The sequence below is a fragment of the Podarcis erhardii genome (genome assembly GCF_964252035.2).
Source record: "Podarcis erhardii genome assembly, chromosome: 6".
Lineage (NCBI taxonomy): Eukaryota > Metazoa > Chordata > Lepidosauria > Squamata > Lacertidae > Podarcis > Podarcis erhardii.
Window position 1 is genome coordinate 47,008,394 of NC_138510.1, and position 21,504 is coordinate 47,029,897.

At 42.9% G+C, this 21,504-nt stretch overlaps 1 protein-coding gene across 1 annotated transcript in view; it reads right to left on the reverse strand.

Annotated features, from left to right (window-relative positions):
* Positions 1-21,504, reverse strand: part of ITPR3 (inositol 1,4,5-trisphosphate receptor type 3) — a 100,871-nt gene that overhangs the window by 64,400 nt on the left and 14,967 nt on the right. The window contains exon 2 of the mRNA XM_081866758.1: positions 11,157-11,227. Coding sequence (XP_081722884.1) covers positions 11,157-11,227 — 71 coding nt within the window. The remainder of the gene's footprint in view (positions 1-11,156; positions 11,228-21,504) is intronic.

Below are 21,504 nucleotides of genomic sequence, written 5' to 3' on the forward strand. Positions count from 1 at the left end.
TGTCCCCTCCTCATGAATTAGGACCAGTTTCTCACAAACAGCAGACTGAGTGATCAACCTCTGCCTGGTCTGTACTGTTCTACTGCTGGTAGGTGCTCATAGATGGACAAATGCCCAGATTTCCATATTCACACACAGACATACCTCACACACAAATGCTTGTACATAGAAAACTAGAGGGAGCTTCACACAAAACAACCTCTCATGTACTGAACAAGTGTGTGAAGGGACTGTGGGTCCTTACTGTCTCTCAGTACAAAAACTGATGTGCCCCAATGCATCATCAATTGCCTGAGCTGGAGATTAATGGTACAATTTCTTGTTTTTCATACATTTTCTTCTCCAGGTAACAAGCTGGGAGCCTATATATCGTTGCTATTGTCGATTTGACTTCTGAGGAAGGCCAGACAAGAGTAAGGGCTGCTTCAAAAAGTTTCAAAATTCCTACCTGGAAATCAACCCTGCATCCTCACAAAAGACCATCACTTAAATAAAGAAGGGTTAACCCTTCTTTAATAAATGGAGCTTGAGGGTACAGCAATGCACTGGCATCACCAGGGATACAGCAAAAGGAATGGATGTAGCTGAGTGGTAGAGGATCTGCTCTGTGTGCAGGTCTCTAGTTCAATCCCTGCCATCTCTGGGTAGGACTGGTAAAGGTAAAGGTAGGTAAAGGGACCCCTAACCATTAGTCGTGGCCAACTCTGGGGTTGCAGTGCTCATCTCGCTTTATTGGCCGAGGGAGCCGGTGTACAGCTTCCGGGTCATGTGGCCAGCATGACTAAGCCCCTTCTGGTGAACCAGAGCAGCGCACAGAAATGCCGTTTACCTTCCCGCCGGAGCGGTACCTATTTATCCACTTGCACTTTGACATGCTTTCAAACTGCTAGGTTGGCAGGAGCAGGGACCGAGCAATGGGATTTCACCCCATTGTGGGGATTTGAACCGCCGACCTTCTGATCGGCAAGTCCTAGGCTCTGTGGTTTAACCCACAGCGCCACCAGCGTCCCTGGGTAGGACTGGTAAAGAACCCTAGCTCAAAACCTGGCAAGCCACCGGCAGTCAGTGTAGACAATGCATCCCACATCATTTAGTGCAGGGTCGTCGTCGTCCCCGACTCCTTGCCTCTGCCATTATCACCAAAGGAATATGCATGTGCTTGCAAGTGAGTCGTGTCAAGGTTAAACTGCACCAGCAGTTCAGTGACTTGGCTGGAAGTTTCCCTGAGGACTGAACACCAGAGTTAGAGCAGAGGTGTGAATCCATTACTGGAATGACCCTGCTTCCTGCTGATCCTGCTGGACACCGAGCTGTTTCTGACCAGAGGATATGAATGGAATCAGCTGTCCTGCTGCTGTGTCCTCAATGGGTGGTGATTATGTGCAATTATGTTGTCTGTTACACCCAGCCAGCCACCCACAGTGTGTTTAAAAAATAAAATAAATCTTAAAGCATTTATTGTCATGTCTCTGACGAAGTAGAAGATTTGAATACCTTCGTTTTTCCCCCCCTAACGTGTCCAAACATGGGGATCTGCCTTGCTAAAAGAGCCTCAGGGGAAAGCATGGAAAGGGGCGGGGAGCAGGAACTGCCAAGCTGTGATCAGACATTTCTGTTGGCCCAGCCAAGTCCAGACACTTCATAGCTGAACTATGTGATTTTAGCTGGATTCTAAGGGCTGCCGCCAACATGACTTTTTGAACATGTGCAGCTTAAAACCTGTTTCTGAAGAGGTGTGCAAATGCCATTTAAGACGTCTGCTTCTCTAGAAACGTACAGATTCAGTAAATCTCCATTTGCATGGATGTTTGTCATTTGCAATCAAACAAAGGCACATTGGAAAGACTTAATTGACATTTGCATGGGTCCGGGGGGGGGGGTTAAAAAGGAATATCAGGGCAGTTTCACTATGAAGTGAAATATCATCAGTAATATTTGAAGACCAATCCGCAAAAGAGACTTAAGGCGGATCAGAGGAATACAGTCAGTGAAATGCCAAGGTCCAAACCAGGGCAGGAAAGAAATCCATGCCTCAGAATTATATACTTCGTTCAATTTAGTTTAGTTTAATTTGGAGGTTTCCTAAGTAGTCTGGTAGTCTGGTGCAGGTCACCACTAGAGCTATGTCTGCTGCTTGGCGAACAGATTGTCTCTTCTTTTTTGACAAAACCATGGGAGGAATTCAATTTCACACTATTATTATTGTTCTGCCAGTACAACCATTTTTTGCTCTTCTGCTCCCATGTGCTGTTCTAGGGATTCTCCCAACCCTCTGGGGTTGATTGGGGGGTGCATGGGCAAATGGGGAGAGAAGATGAGGGAAAGCCACTTTGCACTAGCCAGACTCATTGCTGATACAACTGTTTTGTTGAATCTAGGCCCATGTGTTTTTGTCTCAAAAACTGAACCTGAAATGGGGGAGTTCTATTTCTAGAAATTGCCCAGTAAGTCCCTACACAGTCCTAGGACCAAAAAAGCTCAAAGACCCACAAGGATGTGATAACATGTGCCAAAGGCCAGCAGCTGATGATAGCATTTTTAATCTTGTGCTGTAAATAATTATATCACAGAATATCAAAAGTGCTGAACCACTGTCTGAGCAGTTAATAGACCAGCCTTCTGAAATTCATTGAGAGTGAATTTTCCTGAAAGCTGGAATACTGCACCAAAGGTGTGTCAGCTCCAGCAGTTTTCAAGAGAGTGTGATTCTTCTGAGTGTTTGGACCAGTCGATGTTATTACTTGCAGTGGTTTCCTTGCAGTAACCTGAAGCTGCTCCTGTTGAAATCCTATGACATCAAGAGAAGAAACAGCCCTGGAGTGGCGCATGCCCTGCTGGCATTGAATTCAGGGTCAAATTTGCTGAATCCCAGGATGGCAAAGTGTAAACACCTGAGGATTCATGCTAGGTTTGTTGCATATCCTTGTGAGAATATGAGATCCATTCTGCTTCAAAAACCCACTGCATAGCCAATGCGGCAAGATGCAGAAAGCCCCAGAAAAGAAATGTGTGTATGCAGATCTTAAAACATTCTACCCCAAATACAGTGTATTTCTGTTTTGTTTTCCTGTGTGTTTCCATTCTGAGCTGTGGCAAAGGAAACAAGACAAGGACAAGTGACAGCAGAGCAAAGGGAGATTTTTCACTTCCAGAAGCACAAATATCATAGCACACATGCATATATACACAGAAAACCATGAGCCAGTCAAACCTAACGAATAGGATGGGTTTTATTATTTTTTATTTAAATGATATAGTTCTTCTATTGCTGTAAACCATTTCGGATGGGCTTTGCATAGAAATGCACCGTATATATATTTTGAAATAAACAAATGCACGAATGTTTAAAAGCCAATACTTCTGACAATGGCATAACTGTACCCCTTTCCATCTCAAATAGAGGAAACATTATCACTACCACATACAATTATATCTATAGTGTTGCCTTGTACAGGATACTCCTGGAAACAAAAGGGCAAGGATTAAAAGATTAGATAAAATGGTGGTGGAAGAGCAACAAGCAATTTAATAGCCGCAGTAAAACTGACACAAGCTGCCAATTACTCTGTTTAAACTTGCAAATAGCTGGAGGATATTTTCAACCCATGACCATTATACAATGCTGCAAAACGCATAGGCAGCTTGGAATGTGTGCCATTGCTTGAGCAACAGGTCAAAAGTCTGCGTCTCAAAAGAATTCAGGTTATAGTTTTGCTTTCCCAATTTGTTTGTTGTGGGCTGCCTTCCCCCTGAAATGTAGCTTTCTCCTTAACATGGAGACGGAAGAATGGGGATGAGTTTCGTAACGGTTTTTCTAGAACGACTGGTTTTAAATAACTGTTCTTATGAGTTTTCTCTATACCCGTCCTCCGCTCCTACTTCCTTTTTAAGAATCATACCTTTTGTATTTTTAATATGTTGGTATTTGTATTCATTTCTGTATGTTTGTGTAATGTATTGATAAATAAATTGTTTCAAAAGGAAGAAAGAAGGCAGCTAGCTAGCTTAGGGAACACAAGGGGGGCACACACAGCTCTGTCCCTGAGAGCAGAAGGAGCAGCTGAGAGAGATGCTGCCACCAACAACAACCCACGTACACCAGAATCTGCCACCTGAAGTTGCTTCCTCACTCTGCTTAATGGTAGAGCCAGCCCTGATGGCTGTCCCTGCTGCACAGGGGCAGCCAGAGCATATGAATTCCATCCCAAATGGTGTGTTTAGGAGGATTCTTATGCTAGAGTGTGGTGACAAGGCAAGTCAAAAGAGAAATTGTTGAGAAGGGAAATGAGCCACTATACTTATAGGGAAAGTGGGGTTGTTGGAATGGACAAGGACTAAGAGAAGGGATGGATTTAGGAAAGAAACCCAGTGCTTTGGCCCTGGCATCCTGTTTCACAGGCCAAGAGTTGCCCTGCCCTTTCCCTGACTCATCACCTTTTCCCTTTGGAACAGGACACCAGGCAGCCAACACACCACAAAGACATGCTTGAGAATCCATGGCTCTCGCATGCATAGGAAACAATTAGCAAAAGTTGAGTCACGGAAGGCATGGCTGAAGTGTGCCAAACGGGAGTGGCTCAGGTTAGTTCTTCACCAGGCATCGTGTCCACATCATTAAAGAGATTTCCACAGTGCAGTTCTCTAAAGTTCTACTCAGAAGTAAGTCCACCCAGTTCAATGGGGCTTACTCATAAGCAAGTGTAAATAGCATTTTAATCAAAGGCACAGGAGCACAAAAAAGCCTCAATAGCACTTTGCCCATTTCCACAGGTGCTGGAATTGCATATTATGGGTGTGTCCAGGGAGAAAATCACCAGGTATCAGGTCTAAAAGGAGAGTGGCAAAGAAAGAAAAATGGATGGGGAGAAAGAAGAGACGAGAGAAGGGTTGACCTTTGGGCCCTAACCACTACTGATATACAGGTCCCCCACCACCGATGATGTCCTCAACCGGGGGGGACCTCCCCACTTCTGATATAACACATAAAGGTCACAAACCATGTACTCTGGTGGCAGCCCAATGCCACTATGGTAGCGCACAAGCAGATCACCACAGGAGATGGCCAGAAAGTGGTACCAAAGGTGCTGAAGTTACACAGCCTTACCCTAGTATTTGACACCCAGGATATATAGAGATACCTGGAGATATAGATATACATACAGTATTTTAGTTCCTGGTCTAGTCTCATAAATGTAATTGGTTATAAACTGTTTTTAATATTGTATTTATAAATTGCTGTAACCTGCCATAGGACTTTATGGTGAAGGGCAGGTAAGAAATATTGATGATGATGATGATGCAGCTGCCAGCACAGCCCAGATATAATAAGTCAGTCATCTGACACTTAAAAGCTACTGACTGCTGCCTGAGCCCTCGCTTTGATTGCTTCTCCCAGCTTGACGTTCTGTGGAACTGCCTGCATCCCTCCAGGCCACTAGCTCTGACTGTTTCCTGATTAAACTCTGGCAAAACGCAACTCACCAATCCTAAATATTAGCAGTGACATATCTGTCCACAACGTTCATGTGATACTATGGTTTGTGACACGTCATGCTCCTTTAGCAGATAATCTATCCTGAACGCCTACTGGGCTTCAAGTGTCGGTAGGCTTCAGTTTCATAAGGCTCTTTTCTGTTTATTTTTTTTTCCTTTCAGATTATCTAAGAACATCAGAGTCCTACTACATCAGATCAAAGGCCCATCTAGTCCAGCAGCCTGCACTCTCAGCCAGACAGATGGCAAGGGGAAGCCCAAAAGTAGGACCTGAGCATGGCAGCACTCTAACCTGAGCAACTGGTATTCAGAGGAACACCTCTTGTGATACTGGAGGTAGGACATAGTCATCATCACAGCCAATGGCCATTGGTAGACTTATCATCCATGGATTTATCAAAGCCTCTTTTAAAGTTGGTGATGGGAACCATTGCTTCATCTTGTGGCTGTGAATTCCATAGTTTAACTATGCACAGTGGGAAGAGAGTTCTTCCTTTTGTCTGTCCTCTTCCTGTGGGATGTAGCATAAGCAGTCAAGTACAATACTTCCTGTTTGCCCAGAGTGGACACACAGGGGGATGTTACTCCAGCCAGGACGACTTCCTGTTACACCTGTCTGGAGCATCCTCCCCCTGCATGTGACCAGGTAGATGGGTGTGACCCTGTGAGAGGGCCAGTCACGCAGCCATCTTCCTCTTTGACTCTCTTCTGATATTGATGTTATTTTGCTGTCTGCTGGCTCTCACCCAGCAGCACATGGGCTCATTCCCATATGGGATTAACTCAAACCCTTTTCTGTAACTACAAGCTAATGCCTGCCTTCAGGGAACCTATTGTGAACTGAATGTAAGTAAACTTTTTATCATTACTTTTAAAAGAAGACTTTTGTGTCTTTATTCTTTTTAAGAGGGAACAAAGGGAATTTACCAGGAACAAACCCAATCTGGACAAGCCAGATGGGATTGTTTAAGTAAAGAGATTCAACGGAATCTACCAACTGGCTTCCTGCTATACACCGGGGACTGTACTCTGCTAATGACTCACTAGCGTGAGTGGGGAAGGATAATATTTAATCAATATATCCTCTCCTACTATCCCACAACATTTCCACACTACCAGCATTCAGCATCATGGGGGACCTTAGGTTATCCCAAGAAGCCATTGGTTCATCTACCTTAGTACTGTTTATGCTTACTGGTAGTGGTTCTCCAGGATTTCAAACAAAGGTCCTGCCCAGCCTTCTTTGGAAATGCCAGGGATTGAACTGGGGACTTTTTGCATGCCAAGCAGGTGCTCAGCTAAGGGCCTACCCTCCTATATTACAAGAGAGAGAGAGAGAGAGAGAGAGAGAGAGAGAGAGAGAGAGAGAGAGAGACCTCCAATATCCTTGGATGGGCCTGCCTCTCACTGTGTGTTCTGGCAACTAGCATGAGGTGGCTCTGCTCTTGTTGGCAGCCTGCCAAATTATCTTCTTGGGTGGGGGGGCAGCATGGCTACCTATCAACAGTAGCTGTCAAAGAAATCAAGATGGAGGAAACATTGGCTAGATAACCCTGACCCAAAGTTTCCCTCAAATCACTAGAAAAACAGACTAGGTAATTCTGCACCATGTTTATTTAGCCACACCTGCAATTTTGTTTTCATCAGTGCTCAGATGGAAACATCCCTGAACGAGGTGAGAAAGAGGCACTCCACCAATAGCCTTGGGGGAATGTTCCTTGAACTGAAATATAATAAGATTGATTTCACCTTCCTAGGTATACATCCTACATTCATCTTTACATTTCCAACAATGTTTAATGTTTGATTGACAGAATGCCACTGACTCTTGTTACCAATAAATTAACAGAGCATTAACAGAGCTCAAGAAGCACCACAGAGACAACTAAAAAATAATCTAAGGTAACATACACAAAGCTTAGCAAATTAATTGTATTCCTGAAGTGCCCTTCCTTAGTTGACATACCTCCAAGTATCTTACACTGCCAGAACAGAGTGAATGAAACAAATTGCAGAGAAGACAACTCGCGTTGTGTGGTGGTTCAGAAACCGAGCTGTGAATCAGGACATCCCAGGTTCATATCTCACAACTCCATGAGCTCACTGGGTAGCACTGGGAGATCCACTTTCTCAGCCTGAGTCTCCCATCTGCTAAATGGAGGTTAATAATAATACTGACTTACCTTACAAGTAAGGATTGCAACCTGATAATATATGAAAAATATGCCTCGAACACCAAAAAAAGCTTTGAAAGCACCACAAAAAAGTTCAGTATTATTCCCCCTTTAGCAATAGGATTTGGCTAGGGGGAGGGGGGAATCTAGAGAACCAAGAGTTATATTTTATATGATATGAAAACTCATTCTACCCCTGTATCAGTTTAAGTTTCAGATTTTGCTTTGTCTTTGAATCATGTTCCTCTACCCCAGCTTGGTCTAACTTCAAATAATTTTTTTAACCAAGTCAATGCATCAGCCAGAGAGATCAGAGAATGCATTCAGTTAAAAAAAGAAAATCCCAACTGACTTGAATGTGCTTGGGAGCCCAGCCATCTAACCGGCATTAGAGAGCCAATGCAAGCTCCCAATAAAATTTATTGCTTTGGCATTGGCTTGAGTGGCTTCTTGGCTGCTCAGCGTTTGGCTGAAACACACAAGCTGCAACCCTACACCATGTACAAGGGGAGCAGGCACAGAAAGGCCTTTCACAAGAAGCCAAGGTAGCCTCCCCGTCCGTACCTGGGCATTCATGCCAGCCAATGCCACGTTGAGTGTGCTGGATGTCAGAAGGCCCATCCCTCTCCATCCTTCTAAACCAGGTATGGGGATGGGGAGAAGATGGCCACAGTGGCTTAGGAGAGCCTGTGACTCTCGCTCCTTTCACAGGGTTGTGGGGTGAAGAAATGCAGTCATTGTCTGCTTGCTTCCTCCCATCCATCCATACAATTCTCCAATTGGTTTGATACAGCAAAAATAGATTATACTTCCATTTGTTACAATCCCAGTCAGCTCCAATCCAAAACTTAAAAGTAAGATTAGAATTACAATACACTGTGAACCAGGGGTGCCAACTTGGGTAGAATATTGCGGGAGGGAAACCCTGTCCCACATAATCGATCACATGACACAGCACGCGCACACCATTTGAATGGCAATGCCCATCAACTGGGGGGGGGGGCACGAAGGGACCTCGGCCCCTAGGAGTTGGCTCCTGTGCTGTGAACCCTTGTCAAGATTTATTGTTATTCACTTCTATTTGTTTGTTTTTTAAATAATATTTTTATTGACCTTTTACGAAAACAAAAGCATTTCGTTCACTTCTATTTGTTTATACTGTACTCTACACTTCAGCCCTCCATGCTCTGGTAATTTCCAGACTGGATTATTGCCATGTGCTCAACGTGGGACTGCCCTTGAACTCAGAAACGATTAACAATAGTACAGTGATTTCCCTTCTGTCTCAGTCACAGCAGTCACTATGGAGAAATTATGGTAACACTCGATTGAAGTATACCCTATGGACATGAGCTTAATCTCCAAAGTAAAAGATTTTCTAAGTCTATTTCAATATCTGTACCTGCATTTGTCCTGAAAGACAACACTTTGTGCTTGGTAATTGTTTTTAAAATTGTCAATGAAGTTTGGAAGAAGAAGAAGAAGAAGAAGAAGAAGAAGAAGAAGAAGAAGAAGAAGAAGAAGTAGTCATCCAAAAATGCAATCGTCAGGTTACTGGCTGGGATTTGGTTTAGAACCCACACAACCCTTGTTATAGAACAACTGCACTGGTTGTCGGTTTGCTTCCTGGTCCAATTCAGGATGCTCACACTAACTTTTAAGGCCTTAATGACCTGGCTCCAAATACTTGCAAGGCATTTTCATTTCCTACAAACCTTATTGTTTTTGTTTTTTTTATAAATATTTATTAAAGTTTTCAAATATAAATGCACAAATAATAAACGATCTTACTTCTGTCACAACAATTTCATCACTTCTTTGGACTCCCTCACGTCTCCCGCTCCCATTTACATCGTTAAAAAATTTTTCCAAACAAATTATCAACTTGTTTACAATCTCATGTCCACTCATTCAAATATAATCTAGCACTTCTTCCAAAAAATTTTATATTTTCTTTAGTCTCACTTATCATCAAATTTAAATCTAGTTTAGTGGTGGCCAGTTTTTTATAATCTAGCATCCTTCTTAACATTCAGCCAAATTACAATGTTTTTGTAGATACATCTTGAATTTCTCCCAGTCTTCCTCCATCTTCTCTTCTCCCAGATCACGGATTCTGCCAGTCATCTCGGCCAGTTGCATATAGTCCATCAGCTGCATCTGCCACTCTTCCAGTGTGGGTAGATCTTGAGTTTTCCAATTTTTTGCGATGAGAATCCTTGCTGCCGTTGTTGCATACATAAAAAATGTTCGATCCTTCTTTAACACCTTCTGGCCGACAATACCCAGAAGGAAGGCCTCTGGTTTCTTTGTGAAGGTATACTTAAATACCTTTTTCAGCTCATTATATATCATTTCCCAGAAGACCTTCACCTTAGGGCATGTCCACCAGAGGTGAAAGAATGTTCCTTCGTTTTCTTTACATTTCCAACATTTATTATCAGACGAATGGTATATTTTGGCAAGTTTAACTGGGGTCATGTACCATCTATATATCATTTTCATTACATTTTCCTTCAGAGCATTACATGCGGTGAAGTTCAGCCCAGTGGTCCACAACCTTTCCCAGTCCTCAAACATAATGTTATGCCCAATGTCCTGTGCCCATTTTATCATAGCCGATTTAACCATTTCGTCTTGTGTATTCCATTTTAGCAGCAAGTTATACATTCTAGATAGTACCTTGGTCTTTGGTTCTAACAATTCTGTTTCTAACTTCGATTTCTCCACCTGGAACCCTAACTTTTTGTTATTTCCTACAAACCTTATTGGATGTCATCAGCAGATACGGTCTTCTTGGTAGTTCCACCACCCTCAGAAAAACTCAAGGAGTGGTGGCCCAGGAGAGGGATCCTAGGTGGTGGGGTTCCCTCCCTACAAAAATATATCTGGCACCTTTTTGTCTGTGTTGAAGATACACCTCTTTACCCCGGCTTTTGACACTTAAGTTATATGTTTTTGGGACCCACCCTGTTCTTGTGATTTGTTTAAACTGTTTTGAATGTTGTATTTTAAATTGTTGGGACCTATCCAGTGACCTTAATGTGAAGACTGTAATAAACCAAAATAAAATAATGATAATAAAAATATAAAGTAATGAATAATAGGGTTTCCTGGGGGGGGAGCTAATGTAGTGAATAAATGTAATGTGATAAAAAAATTAAAGATATCAATAAGATATCACTGACTCTCTCAAAGAGTGCAAAACTGAAGGCACCAAAATATAAAAAGCTTAAAATATGTTTTGCTTTGACAGAGCTGACAAGGAGAGGATTTTTAAGTTTAGTGGTTATCCCAACAAACTGTCTTTCTCTGAGAGGACTGTGGATAACAACCAAATTAGTACCCATGATGCTAGATTTGTAACAGTGATAACTGTGCCACTCAATGCTAGGTAAATCAGTACCTAAGCAGAGAATTGTTTTTAGGGAATCTCAAAGCAGTTGATCCAGCAAAAGTGTTGACTTTACTGCTTCATTAGTCTCTTACCTCGAAATTTCTTGGGTGGATTATCCAAATCACCAGCTGTTGGTTCCACCACACACCGGTCATCCACCAGCCTGAAAAACAAGCAAGAAAATATTCAGTTATGGCACTTGACTTTGAACTCAATGATTTCAGTGGTCTGAAAAGTTATCTGTTCTATTGTCTCCTTGCTCTGCCAGCTCCCTCAGCCTGAATTGAGATGAGTGCTGCACCCCATATTAAAGTTTGACTGAACTTAACCATCCAGGGGTCCTTTACCTTTATCACCGAGAACAGGAGACACAGGGTGACGTCCTGCTTTGTGTTTGCTAAAGCTTTAAAAATAATTCAAAGCAATAACATAGATTCCTAGACCTAGTCGTAAATTTTGGGGATATAGCATCATTATTTTATGGTACACCAGCAGCACCTTGGGGTGGGATATCCAAACAATCAGGCATCTGGTTTGTTTGTTTTTGTTTGTGCACACACACCAGAGACCAAATGTGCTTTCAAAAATAAATTAAAAATTCCCTTTTTTAAAAAAAAATGAATAAAAATAAATCTTGAACATTCTGTAGCAGTGCAGCTAAACTTGAAAATTATCATTTGCCAAGATGTTCTAAAACAGACAGCTAATACAAAAGCTTCAAAATGTGTTATGTGTTGAAACTGCAGAATAATTTAAGTCTAATCTTGTGACTTTGAGGAAGCCAATTCATGATTTTGAACATTTGGGGTTACTCATACCAGACTACTGAGTTACTCAAAATACATAATTTGGTACATCTTTCTGACAGCCCATATATTTGAGAACAATCACTTTCATTCTAAGTGTCAACTAACTTCTCTATTAAGCATAATCATTTCCACAATAACCTAAGAATTACAATTCCTTTTTGTTTCATGTTGGAAATAACGCAACATCAGCAGTGATAACCTTTCATGTTTTTGAACGCTTTTCAATATGATCTTAAATGTTGAAGAAGCTTTTTGTCTCTCTACATACTCTTCCTCCACACTGGATACTTTCTCAACCTTGGCTAATATAAGAACCCAGTGAGTGCTTGGATATGAAACATATGAGGCAGTCTTAGACCAGAACAGAAAGACCAGGCCTCTCTTCTGCCTGCTACCCAAGATCCATTTAGCTGGAGATACCAGCGGTTAAACCTGGGACCTTGATACAGTGGTACCTCGGGTTAAGTACTTAATTCGTTCTGGAGGTCCGTTCTTAACCTGAAACTGTTCTTAACCTGAAGCACCACTTTAGCTAATGGGGCCTCCTGATGCCGCCGCGCCGCCAGAGCACGATTTCTGTTCTCATCCTGAAGCAAAGTTCTTAACCCAAGGTACTATTTCTGGGTTAGCGGAGTCCGTAACCTGAAGCGTCTGTAACCTGAAGCATCTGTAACCTGAGGTACCACTGTAATTCATTCATCCTTCTTAGGCAACAGTACCTAATACATAAACATTCTGTGCAATTAAAAAGTTATTTCCTATTTGTCAACAGAAACCCCTCTGCACTATGCTAATGAGGAAGGTGGTTTGGTAACTTGCCATCATCGCTCTCAGTATATAAAATAACATAACTCCTCCGTGTATTTTGGCATGTATGCTTCCATTTGCAACATAGTGCAGAACACTGTCATCATAAATCAATAGAGGCCAGTAGTATAACACAGATGCTAGGGGTGTACCTCCTCAAACCTAAGGCTCCCACCCCCCCCCCCTCTCATTTCAGAAGCCACAATAACTCTGATGCATCTTGCCCTTTTTTGAAGTTTATTTCTATCTTGACTATGGCTGCAAGCTTTAAACGATAAAACATGTAACTGAATGTTTAATCATTCAGATGTGTCACTGTTTAAACAGTGGAGCCAAGGAGGAAGGGCACATTGATATGGAGACCATATAAGCATGCCCAGCATTGAGTGTGTTACAGTAATCCAGTCTTGAGATTATTACCAGCTCATGGATCACTGCAGGCAAATTATCCTGATTCAGGAACAGTTGCAGCTGCTGCACCAGCCCAAGCTAGGAAAAGGCCCACATAACTTCTGAAGCAAGCAACTTAGTCTCCAGTGACAGTGACTGGACAGCTCCATTAAGTGCCCAGGCTGGAAAATCCATATGAACAGAGTCCACATGTTCCAGCAGCAGCCAACCTCAGACAGCTTCAGCTCTGACTAGCTCCCTCTGCCTTCTATGATAAACGAGACCACCTTGATTGAGCAGTCATAAGCTTCAACAGAGTGAAAGGAAACCCTTGTGGCCCCCTGGATGTTGCTGAACTGCAATTCCCATCAGCCACAGCAAGAATGGTCAATGGCCCGGGATGATGGGAGCTGTAGTTCAGCAACCTGGAGGACCAAAGGTTCCCCATCCTTGCATGAGGGTTTCTGAGCTACAGTCCTCAGAGTCAGAGGCAAGGGAGGCAGGTCCATTAGGGAAAGGGGGCACTGGCTGACCAACCTCAGTCTGCCTCAGCCAAACCCCCACCAGCTTGCCTTCTTATTGACAAAACTCAGGGTTCATTCTGTGCGTCATTGGCTCGGCTTCCCGACTTGCCACCCTACCAACTCCATTTGGCACCAGCCACCACACCTTGGGCCAGAGAGATGCAGGTTAGTCGTGCCATGTAAGTCAGAGCCAGAGCTGCAGTGTACAAGTGAAAACATGACCAGGGTGTAGGTGATAAGCTTATTTTAGCCCCCCCCCCCCCCAGATTACTAATAAAGCACATTTTCCAGTTGGATGAATACAACTGGGCCACAGGTGTCTATTTTGCATTGTTTTTAAACTCAACTTCTGTTAATTGTGTGCTGTTCTTTAGCTTTTATTTTTAGATTTTGTACATCACCTTGGGGCATATGTGGAAGGTGATTAAAGAACAATAATCCCCCCATTGCCTTCACAGAAACAATACGGTGCTATATTACAGGCTGTCAATACATTATGCTGGGAAGAATGTTGCAAAAGGCGGCGATGGGGATTCCAGCAGGATCTGAGAACAGCTGCGTGTTGAACAACCTGTTGCTTGCATATCGGGGGACCCTGTTGCTCCAGAGAATCAGGCTCTGCCTGCTAGAGCACTTCATTCCATCTGTCTCCTTTCCAGCTCTTCCTATGGTAGTGAAACAAACAGCTAGCTGCTCCTGGCACTTAGGGAAGCACATTAACCAGGCAGCCAAAATTTCAAACGTACACAAGTTTTTACTGAATGCATTCAAACATTGCCAGGGTGTCCTCAGCAGGAAGGCTCAGGGTGAAGGTTGGATCCCACAGCGGTAATCCTTTCTCTTTGTGACTGGAGATGGTCTTCAACAAGCAATTCTAACATGACTGATCAGGATCCATTACTAGGTTATGGTAGATACCCAGGCTAGTACTAGCTCAACATTTTTGGGTGTGCCAGCTAACCATAAAAAATGTATATTGGGTCACCAGATTCATGTTGACATTAGCATTCCATGAAATGATACTGCACACTTATCCAAATTTAAGGGTGCTTTTCTTCCATTTCAAAAAGTAATTCTTTTTGTTTGCTGAACTATTATCTAACAGTGGACACTTCAGCAGTGAACCTTGGTGAGTAAGAAGCAGAAGAATCCAGAGAAGGGTTTTCACTACTGACACTGTGACCCCAACTACATGTGATGCTCATTCACAAACATCTCTCCTCCCCAACTTTCTTTTTTTAAACATAAGCAGACAAAACAACTACAAAAGGAGGGGGAGTCACTTAACCTTTTCACCTCTGGCTGCTTCACTACTCAAAAGCATTTCCTGCCATCACTACCACCCAACAGCACAAGTGAAAATGTATGGGGCATTTTCACAAGTGACACTGAGAAGAGTTTTTAATCTTGTGGAGGGCAGTGTCTGTTAATGCAGGAAAGAAAAGGGGGCCAGGCAACAACTTGTGAAAACACCCTGAAAGGTATGGGTGTAAACATCCCTAGTTAGATAGCATGAGTTGTATCTCAAGTTGTACTCAGAGTAAATTGAACAGACCTAAGTTAGTCATGTCCTGAAATTTTAATAGGTTTACTCTGAAAGGGACTAACATGATTGGATACAACTCTATGTCCCAAACAAAGGTAAAGTGATTTTATGGAGTGGTGGGGATGTTAAAGAAGTTAGGAAACCAAGTTCGGCAGATTCCAGCCAAAAAACCCTATATCAATTAAGAGCTTTCAGAAATATGAAGTTCATCTGCCACCTGAAAGCCAGTAGAAAGCAAACCATGGGAATATACATCAGCTTGGGTAAAGGCTCAGTGGTAGAGCATTTGCCTTGCTTACAGAAGGTACCAGGCTCCTTCAGGTTGAAAAGTCCCCTCCTTGAAGCCCTGGAAGGCTCTTCCCAGTCAGTGTAGACCAGTAGATGGACCAATGGCCTGACTCCATAGAAGGCAGCTTCCCGGATCCCTTGGGCAGGGATTACCGGAGCCAAGGTACCAGCATCCAGAAAGCTATAGCTCAGTGGCAGAGCATCTCCTTTACATGCAGAAAGTCACTGGTTCAGCTGTCAACACGTGGAGATGTCCCCAGTCTGAAATCCTGGAGAAGTGCAATCAGCCAATGTAGACGATAGTGAGCTAGATGGAGCAAAGATCTGACTTCAAAGGCTCAAGAATAGATCTTGTAGTGAGCAACAGTACTTCAAATGCCTTTTCTGACAATCTCAATATAATCTAGGGCAAGACCTAGGATGCACTGCACTTTAAAGGTTAAAAAACAAAACAGTAATACTGCTTTGAACACGAAACAAAGAATTAACCAGTGTTCTGTAGATCTTCTAGGAGTGGTGTTACATGGTCCTGGCAGTTGCACAATTGAATATTTTTGCTGTTGAACTTTGAACCAGTTGAAGTTTCTAAACTGTCTTCAAAGGCAATCCTGCATCTACCACCTTGAGTTCCCTAAAAGATATGTGTAACTGACCGACTAACTGACAATCTGCTCACCTCTCTGACATGCAAAGGACCAGCCAGTCTTTTATCCCAAGGGCTTTGAGAACAACGAAGAGCTGGGAAATAGATGCAAGCACTTAAGCAGCAAGAGGCCTCTTGAGTACTTTGGAACAAACCCAGAAAGCAAACATTGTTTGCCTCTGTTCTTAAGTGAGAGAAATAGACGGCCTAACGTCTCTCAGTTCAGTGTTTTCAAGCTACTTCAAATTATGAAGATTGTACAAGAAGCCTTTTCCATCCCCTGAACTGTTCTCACAATCTGAGAAGAGCGTTCTCTTCTGTTGCCCTGCCAACTGGATTTCGTATTTAGATTCTCTAATTCATTTGGATCCCCAAGACCTGGATGTAACAAAAAAAAATTAGGCAACCATCCTGGAAATCAGAGGTGCAAGGAAGCAAAGAATCATAGAATTGTAGAGTTGGAAGGGACCACAAGGGCCATCTAGTCCAACCCTCTGCAATGCAGGAATCTTTTTGCCCAATGTGGGGCTCAAACTCACAACCTTGACAAGAAGCACGTCACGGTCTTCTGACTGAGCTACAAATATGATATAGCAAAAGGTGACATATTCTCATTTCCGGCACCTAGTGTAATCTCTGTGAAGCTAACATAGCAGCTTTGATCTGACATCAAGGTTGCTGAAATCAGAATGTGCTTCAGCATCATTACCAAGCACTTAATTGATGTGCCCTTGGTCTTTTCTTGATGAGACAAATTTCCATTCAGCTGAGACAGTGAGCAAGCAATATTATACAGTAAGCACTGGTTATCTTAAGACCTAAAAGTTGTTTTCAAGCATTCCATAAAAGCTTTTTGGTACATGGACTACCACTTGTATTAGGGGAGATATGTTTAAAACCATCAGAATTAAAGCATTGATTTGCATGAGATTATAAATGTCAGACCAGTTGATGCTGGTTACTGATAGAGAGGGGGGCAAGGCGGCAGGAAGGTTGTTGAGATGCAGGTGCAGCCAATCTGATGATGCTTGCAATACTCCTACACCAACCTCCCTGCTGCCTCACCTGTCTCTCTCTTGGTAACCATAGTGAGCCTGGCATTGGGAAACCAGGTAAGTAACACTTCCCCCATCAACCACTATTGGAGGGAACAGTTTGCTGTTTGGACTCTGCTTCAAGACATCAAAATGGTTTGGGCCAGCACTACTGAAAGGGGCATTTCATGGAACATGTTTGTATGGTTTGATTTAGGTGCCTAACTGGTAAAATCTGTGATTGTAATGTTCACAGTTAGAAAGTAAAACTTGTTATACAAATAAGACAGGTTGCGCCTCTGCAAAAAGAAGAAGTAGTTCCAAAAGGTGAGATGTTATGTTTATTTGAGCATTTGGCAGCTTTGTCACTAATTGCCACACTGTAACCCTGTGAAAGTATGGTATCAAGTAGAAAGTCAGGAGAAGGAGGGACAGATAGAATTACAGCAAGAAAACTCAATAAGTTGGCTGCATTGTTCCATCAGGAGGAGATGGATCCCAAAATCCAAATTCGGACCACATCTTTATTAGTTAAAACATAATAAAGCACCTTGATGAGCATATAAAGTTGTCATCAACTCCAGCCCAAATTCTTAGGCAAGTAAATGAAATAATGTCTGGAAATATAAATAACCAACAATTATCAATCATAATTAAAATGGCAGCCTTGGGGAGCAGCAGGAGGTCCTGATGAAGGCGGGGAAACTGTTCTGAAACTCAGCTCCAAAGCCTTCTGAAAAGCTCCTTGACCCTGAACTATATAGTAAACAGCAATCAAAGGTGCGGAGGATAAGTAGGACTGGAATAACACTTGTAGTTTAATGTTGAATTTTGGACATAATGGAGATGTAAAAGATTTGGATAATTACAAAAGATGCAGGAGGAAATGGTTAAAAATAGGACCCACAAAGGGGAGGAGGAAAGTCCAGGAGATTCTTTGGAATCTTGTTTTTATGTTGTATGTTGGATAATTGGCTGTAAAACTTTAATCTGAAAAACCAAATAAATAAATAAATAAATAAATAAATAATTTTTTTTAAAAAACAAGTTTAGAGGATGAGAAGAGTTGGCTATGGAGTCTGTCTCTGGCCACAGTCCTGCAATGGAATGGGGAAGGATGCAGCAGACTTTCAAGTGATGCTGCTTACGCAGGTGTCAGGTTGCAGCAAGGCCTCTTCCAATATTATCCTGCCTGGGTGTTAAGATCTGCAAAAGGGACCCTTCTTCGGATTCTACCATGGGGTGGGGTGGTGACCCCAAAATAGGGCCACTTCTCTGCCATAGCATCCTGGCTGTGGAACTCCCTCCCTTCCAAACGAGATTCAGGGTTGTCTCTGAGCATTTCTCAACACCAATTAAAAACATATTTATTCTCCCAGGCTTTTGGTAGGGGCTAATGAGAGATACTTTGATGGATGTGCCTGCTGCTGTAATGCAGCTGGAGAAGATCTGATATATTTGCTGCTGCGCTTTGTTGGGATAAGTTGCTGTTGGCTGCTGATTTACAATTGTGCTTTACACAGCAAACGGCTTGTTTTAATTTTGGTGCAGATTTTAAATCGCTTCAATCCGCTCTGGGATCACGAAAGTGATGAAGGGCAGGATGTAAACCTAAAGAATAAGGAAAAGAACAAAAATATACTTTTGTAGGAAGAAGATGAGAGAGTAACGGGGTGTGTTCAGCAGCCTGGCTTTGAAGACGTCTGACTTGTGAATGAGGGCAATGGGGAGATTATGAAACTCTGTCTACAATGTGAAGAGAAGGATTAAGTTCCTAAGGTTCAATCAGGGAAGAGATTGCTATCCCAGGATCCACTTTTGGAATGAGAAAATAGAGGCAGAGATGGATTAGAAAGGAGGAAATATGGAGTGGAAAAGAGACACAGAGAAGCAGACCAACTAGAACAACAATAGTCTTCCCCATGTATTCCTATCAGTCACATGCTTCACCCTGAAACTATTTGTTATTTCTATTTATCAGGCTTCCATCCAATCAGTTTTTGCTGACGTGCACAACTTCCTTGCTGTCAGTTCACCTTTCCATTCACTCTTCCTGGTCCTTCCACATTGTTCCACCACCTCTTCCCACCCCGGTTACACAGCTTATCACATTCTTTCACAGCCACATAATGGGACCTGCAATGACTAGTGGGGTTTCATTTCCCAAACGGGCTAATGGATCTGTTCCTTTCGAATGGGCTTCCTGCAGCATTCATTTCAATGTGTAACCTAATTAACACAACAAAAAGGTAGTAGATGCTCTGGAAACACAGCCTGGATTTATATGACACCGGATCTCCATAGCCTGTGCTGCTTCTGTTCATATATCAAGAACCAGGACCTACTTCTGAAAGCCCACAGTGCAGCTATATATCATGCCTTTAAGTTAGGGTTGCCACGTGGCCAGTTGTTAACCCACCCAGCCATAAGTTTGACATCCAGGCTCTATTCGCATATTTATTCATTGATTTGTGGTTTGTTTGATTCTTATTTATTAAAAGGCAGTATCTCTAATCTTATCTCTTTTAAGAGATAGGATGGCATAAACGCTCCATGAAAATGAAACTAAATGGACTACACGGGGCGTGTCCCCTCCCAACCTTATCAGCTATTCCCCAGGTTTCTAATGCACAAACATTTCCTTCAACCCCTTCTTTCTGCTGCCCATCTGTAGCAGGGGAAGGAAGAGGAAATAATTAGATATGGGGCAGGGAAGGATAAATGCAAATGTGCTGTGCTTGCTTTTAACCTACATCAAAACTCCAACTGTGTACACATTAACACTTACTCTGGCTCTAGTATGCTCCTCCCACCACAGTATGTATGGATGGATGGACTGACTGAATTTATATACTGCCCTATACCCAGAGCTCTCAGGGCGGTTCACAGAAAAGACCACAGCATACAAGACAAAAATAAATTCAATAACCCAATAATACCCCCCCAAAAGAGCCACATTTTAAAAGGGTATGGGATGTTGATCAGCTCAACCAAAGGCCTAGTTAAAAAGGAACGTTTTTGCCGGGTGCATAAAGGTGTATAATGAAGGCACCAGACGAACTTCCCTGGGGATAACCTTCCACAAGCAGGGAACCACCACAGAAAAGGCTCCTTTTTGTGTTGACACCCTCTGGACCTCTCAAGGAGAAGATATAGAATCATAGAATCATAGAGTTGGAAGAGACCACAAGGGCCATGGAGTCCAACCCCCTGCCAAGCAGGAAACACCATCAGAGCACTCCTGACATATGGTTGTCAAGCCTCTGCTTAAAGACCTCCAAAGAAGGAGACTCCACCACATTCCTTGGAAGCAAATTCCACTGTCGAACAGCTCTTCCTGTCAGGAAGTTCTTCCTAATGTTTAGGTGGAATCTTTTTTCTTGTAGTTTGGATCCATTGCTCTGTGTCCGCTTCTCTGGAGCAGCAGAAAACAACCTTTCTCCCTCCTCCATGTGACATCCTTTTATATATTTGAACATGGCTATCATATCACCCCTTAACCTCCTCTTCTCCAGGCTAAACATGCCCAGCTCCCTTAGCCGTTCCTTATAAGGCATCGTTTCCAGGCCTTTGTGCAACCTGATCGCTGAATTCTGCACCAGCTGAAGTTTCCAAACCGTTTTCCGAGGCAGCCCTACATATAACACATTGCAGTAATCAATGCAGAGTTTAAAGCCCCAAGTACACAAAGCTACAGTCCTATGATTCTATGACTTTAGCCATAATCCATAAGCGTCCTGTTTATTCTTGAGAAATACTCCTGCTTGATGCTCTTTCTCTCACGCCAGTTTCCATCAGATTAGAAAACAGAAGCCACAGGTAAACCAAGGTGAGTACATTTCAGGCAGCTGTTGTGCCTGCACAGATCATAGCGTATGCACCTATGACAGCTTCCATGATTTGGAGTTTGGTGCAAGGGAAACAAATCAGGTAACAGAGATTGGGTGAAGACACCTCCACTCCTTCTCTGGTATGAACAGCAATATTAAAAAGCGTCTTGAAACACAGCGGCCAGGAGTGGACTTTGCTGCGTTTCAAGCTGCTAATGTGTGCCGAGCCTCAAAGTTCTGCATGTCCTGAAACCATCACACACTTCTCCTGTGGCGCAATGGGCTAGTGTGTCTGGCTGTTAACCGGAAGGCTGGTGGTTTGAGTCCATCCAGGGATGGCTGTGGGCAAACTTCCTGCACTGCAGGGGGTTGGACTAAATGACCCTCAGGGTCCCTTCCAACTCTGTGATTCTATGATTCTTCATATTTGGGCATAAATCCTATTGATTTTATTGAGGGGTGGGTGAATGTTGGGAGTTGCCTCCACCAATCAGAGAATCTTAATTGCCCTTCAGAAGTGCACTGTTAACTCAATAGCACAGTGAGTGACCGTGAATACTAGCACACAG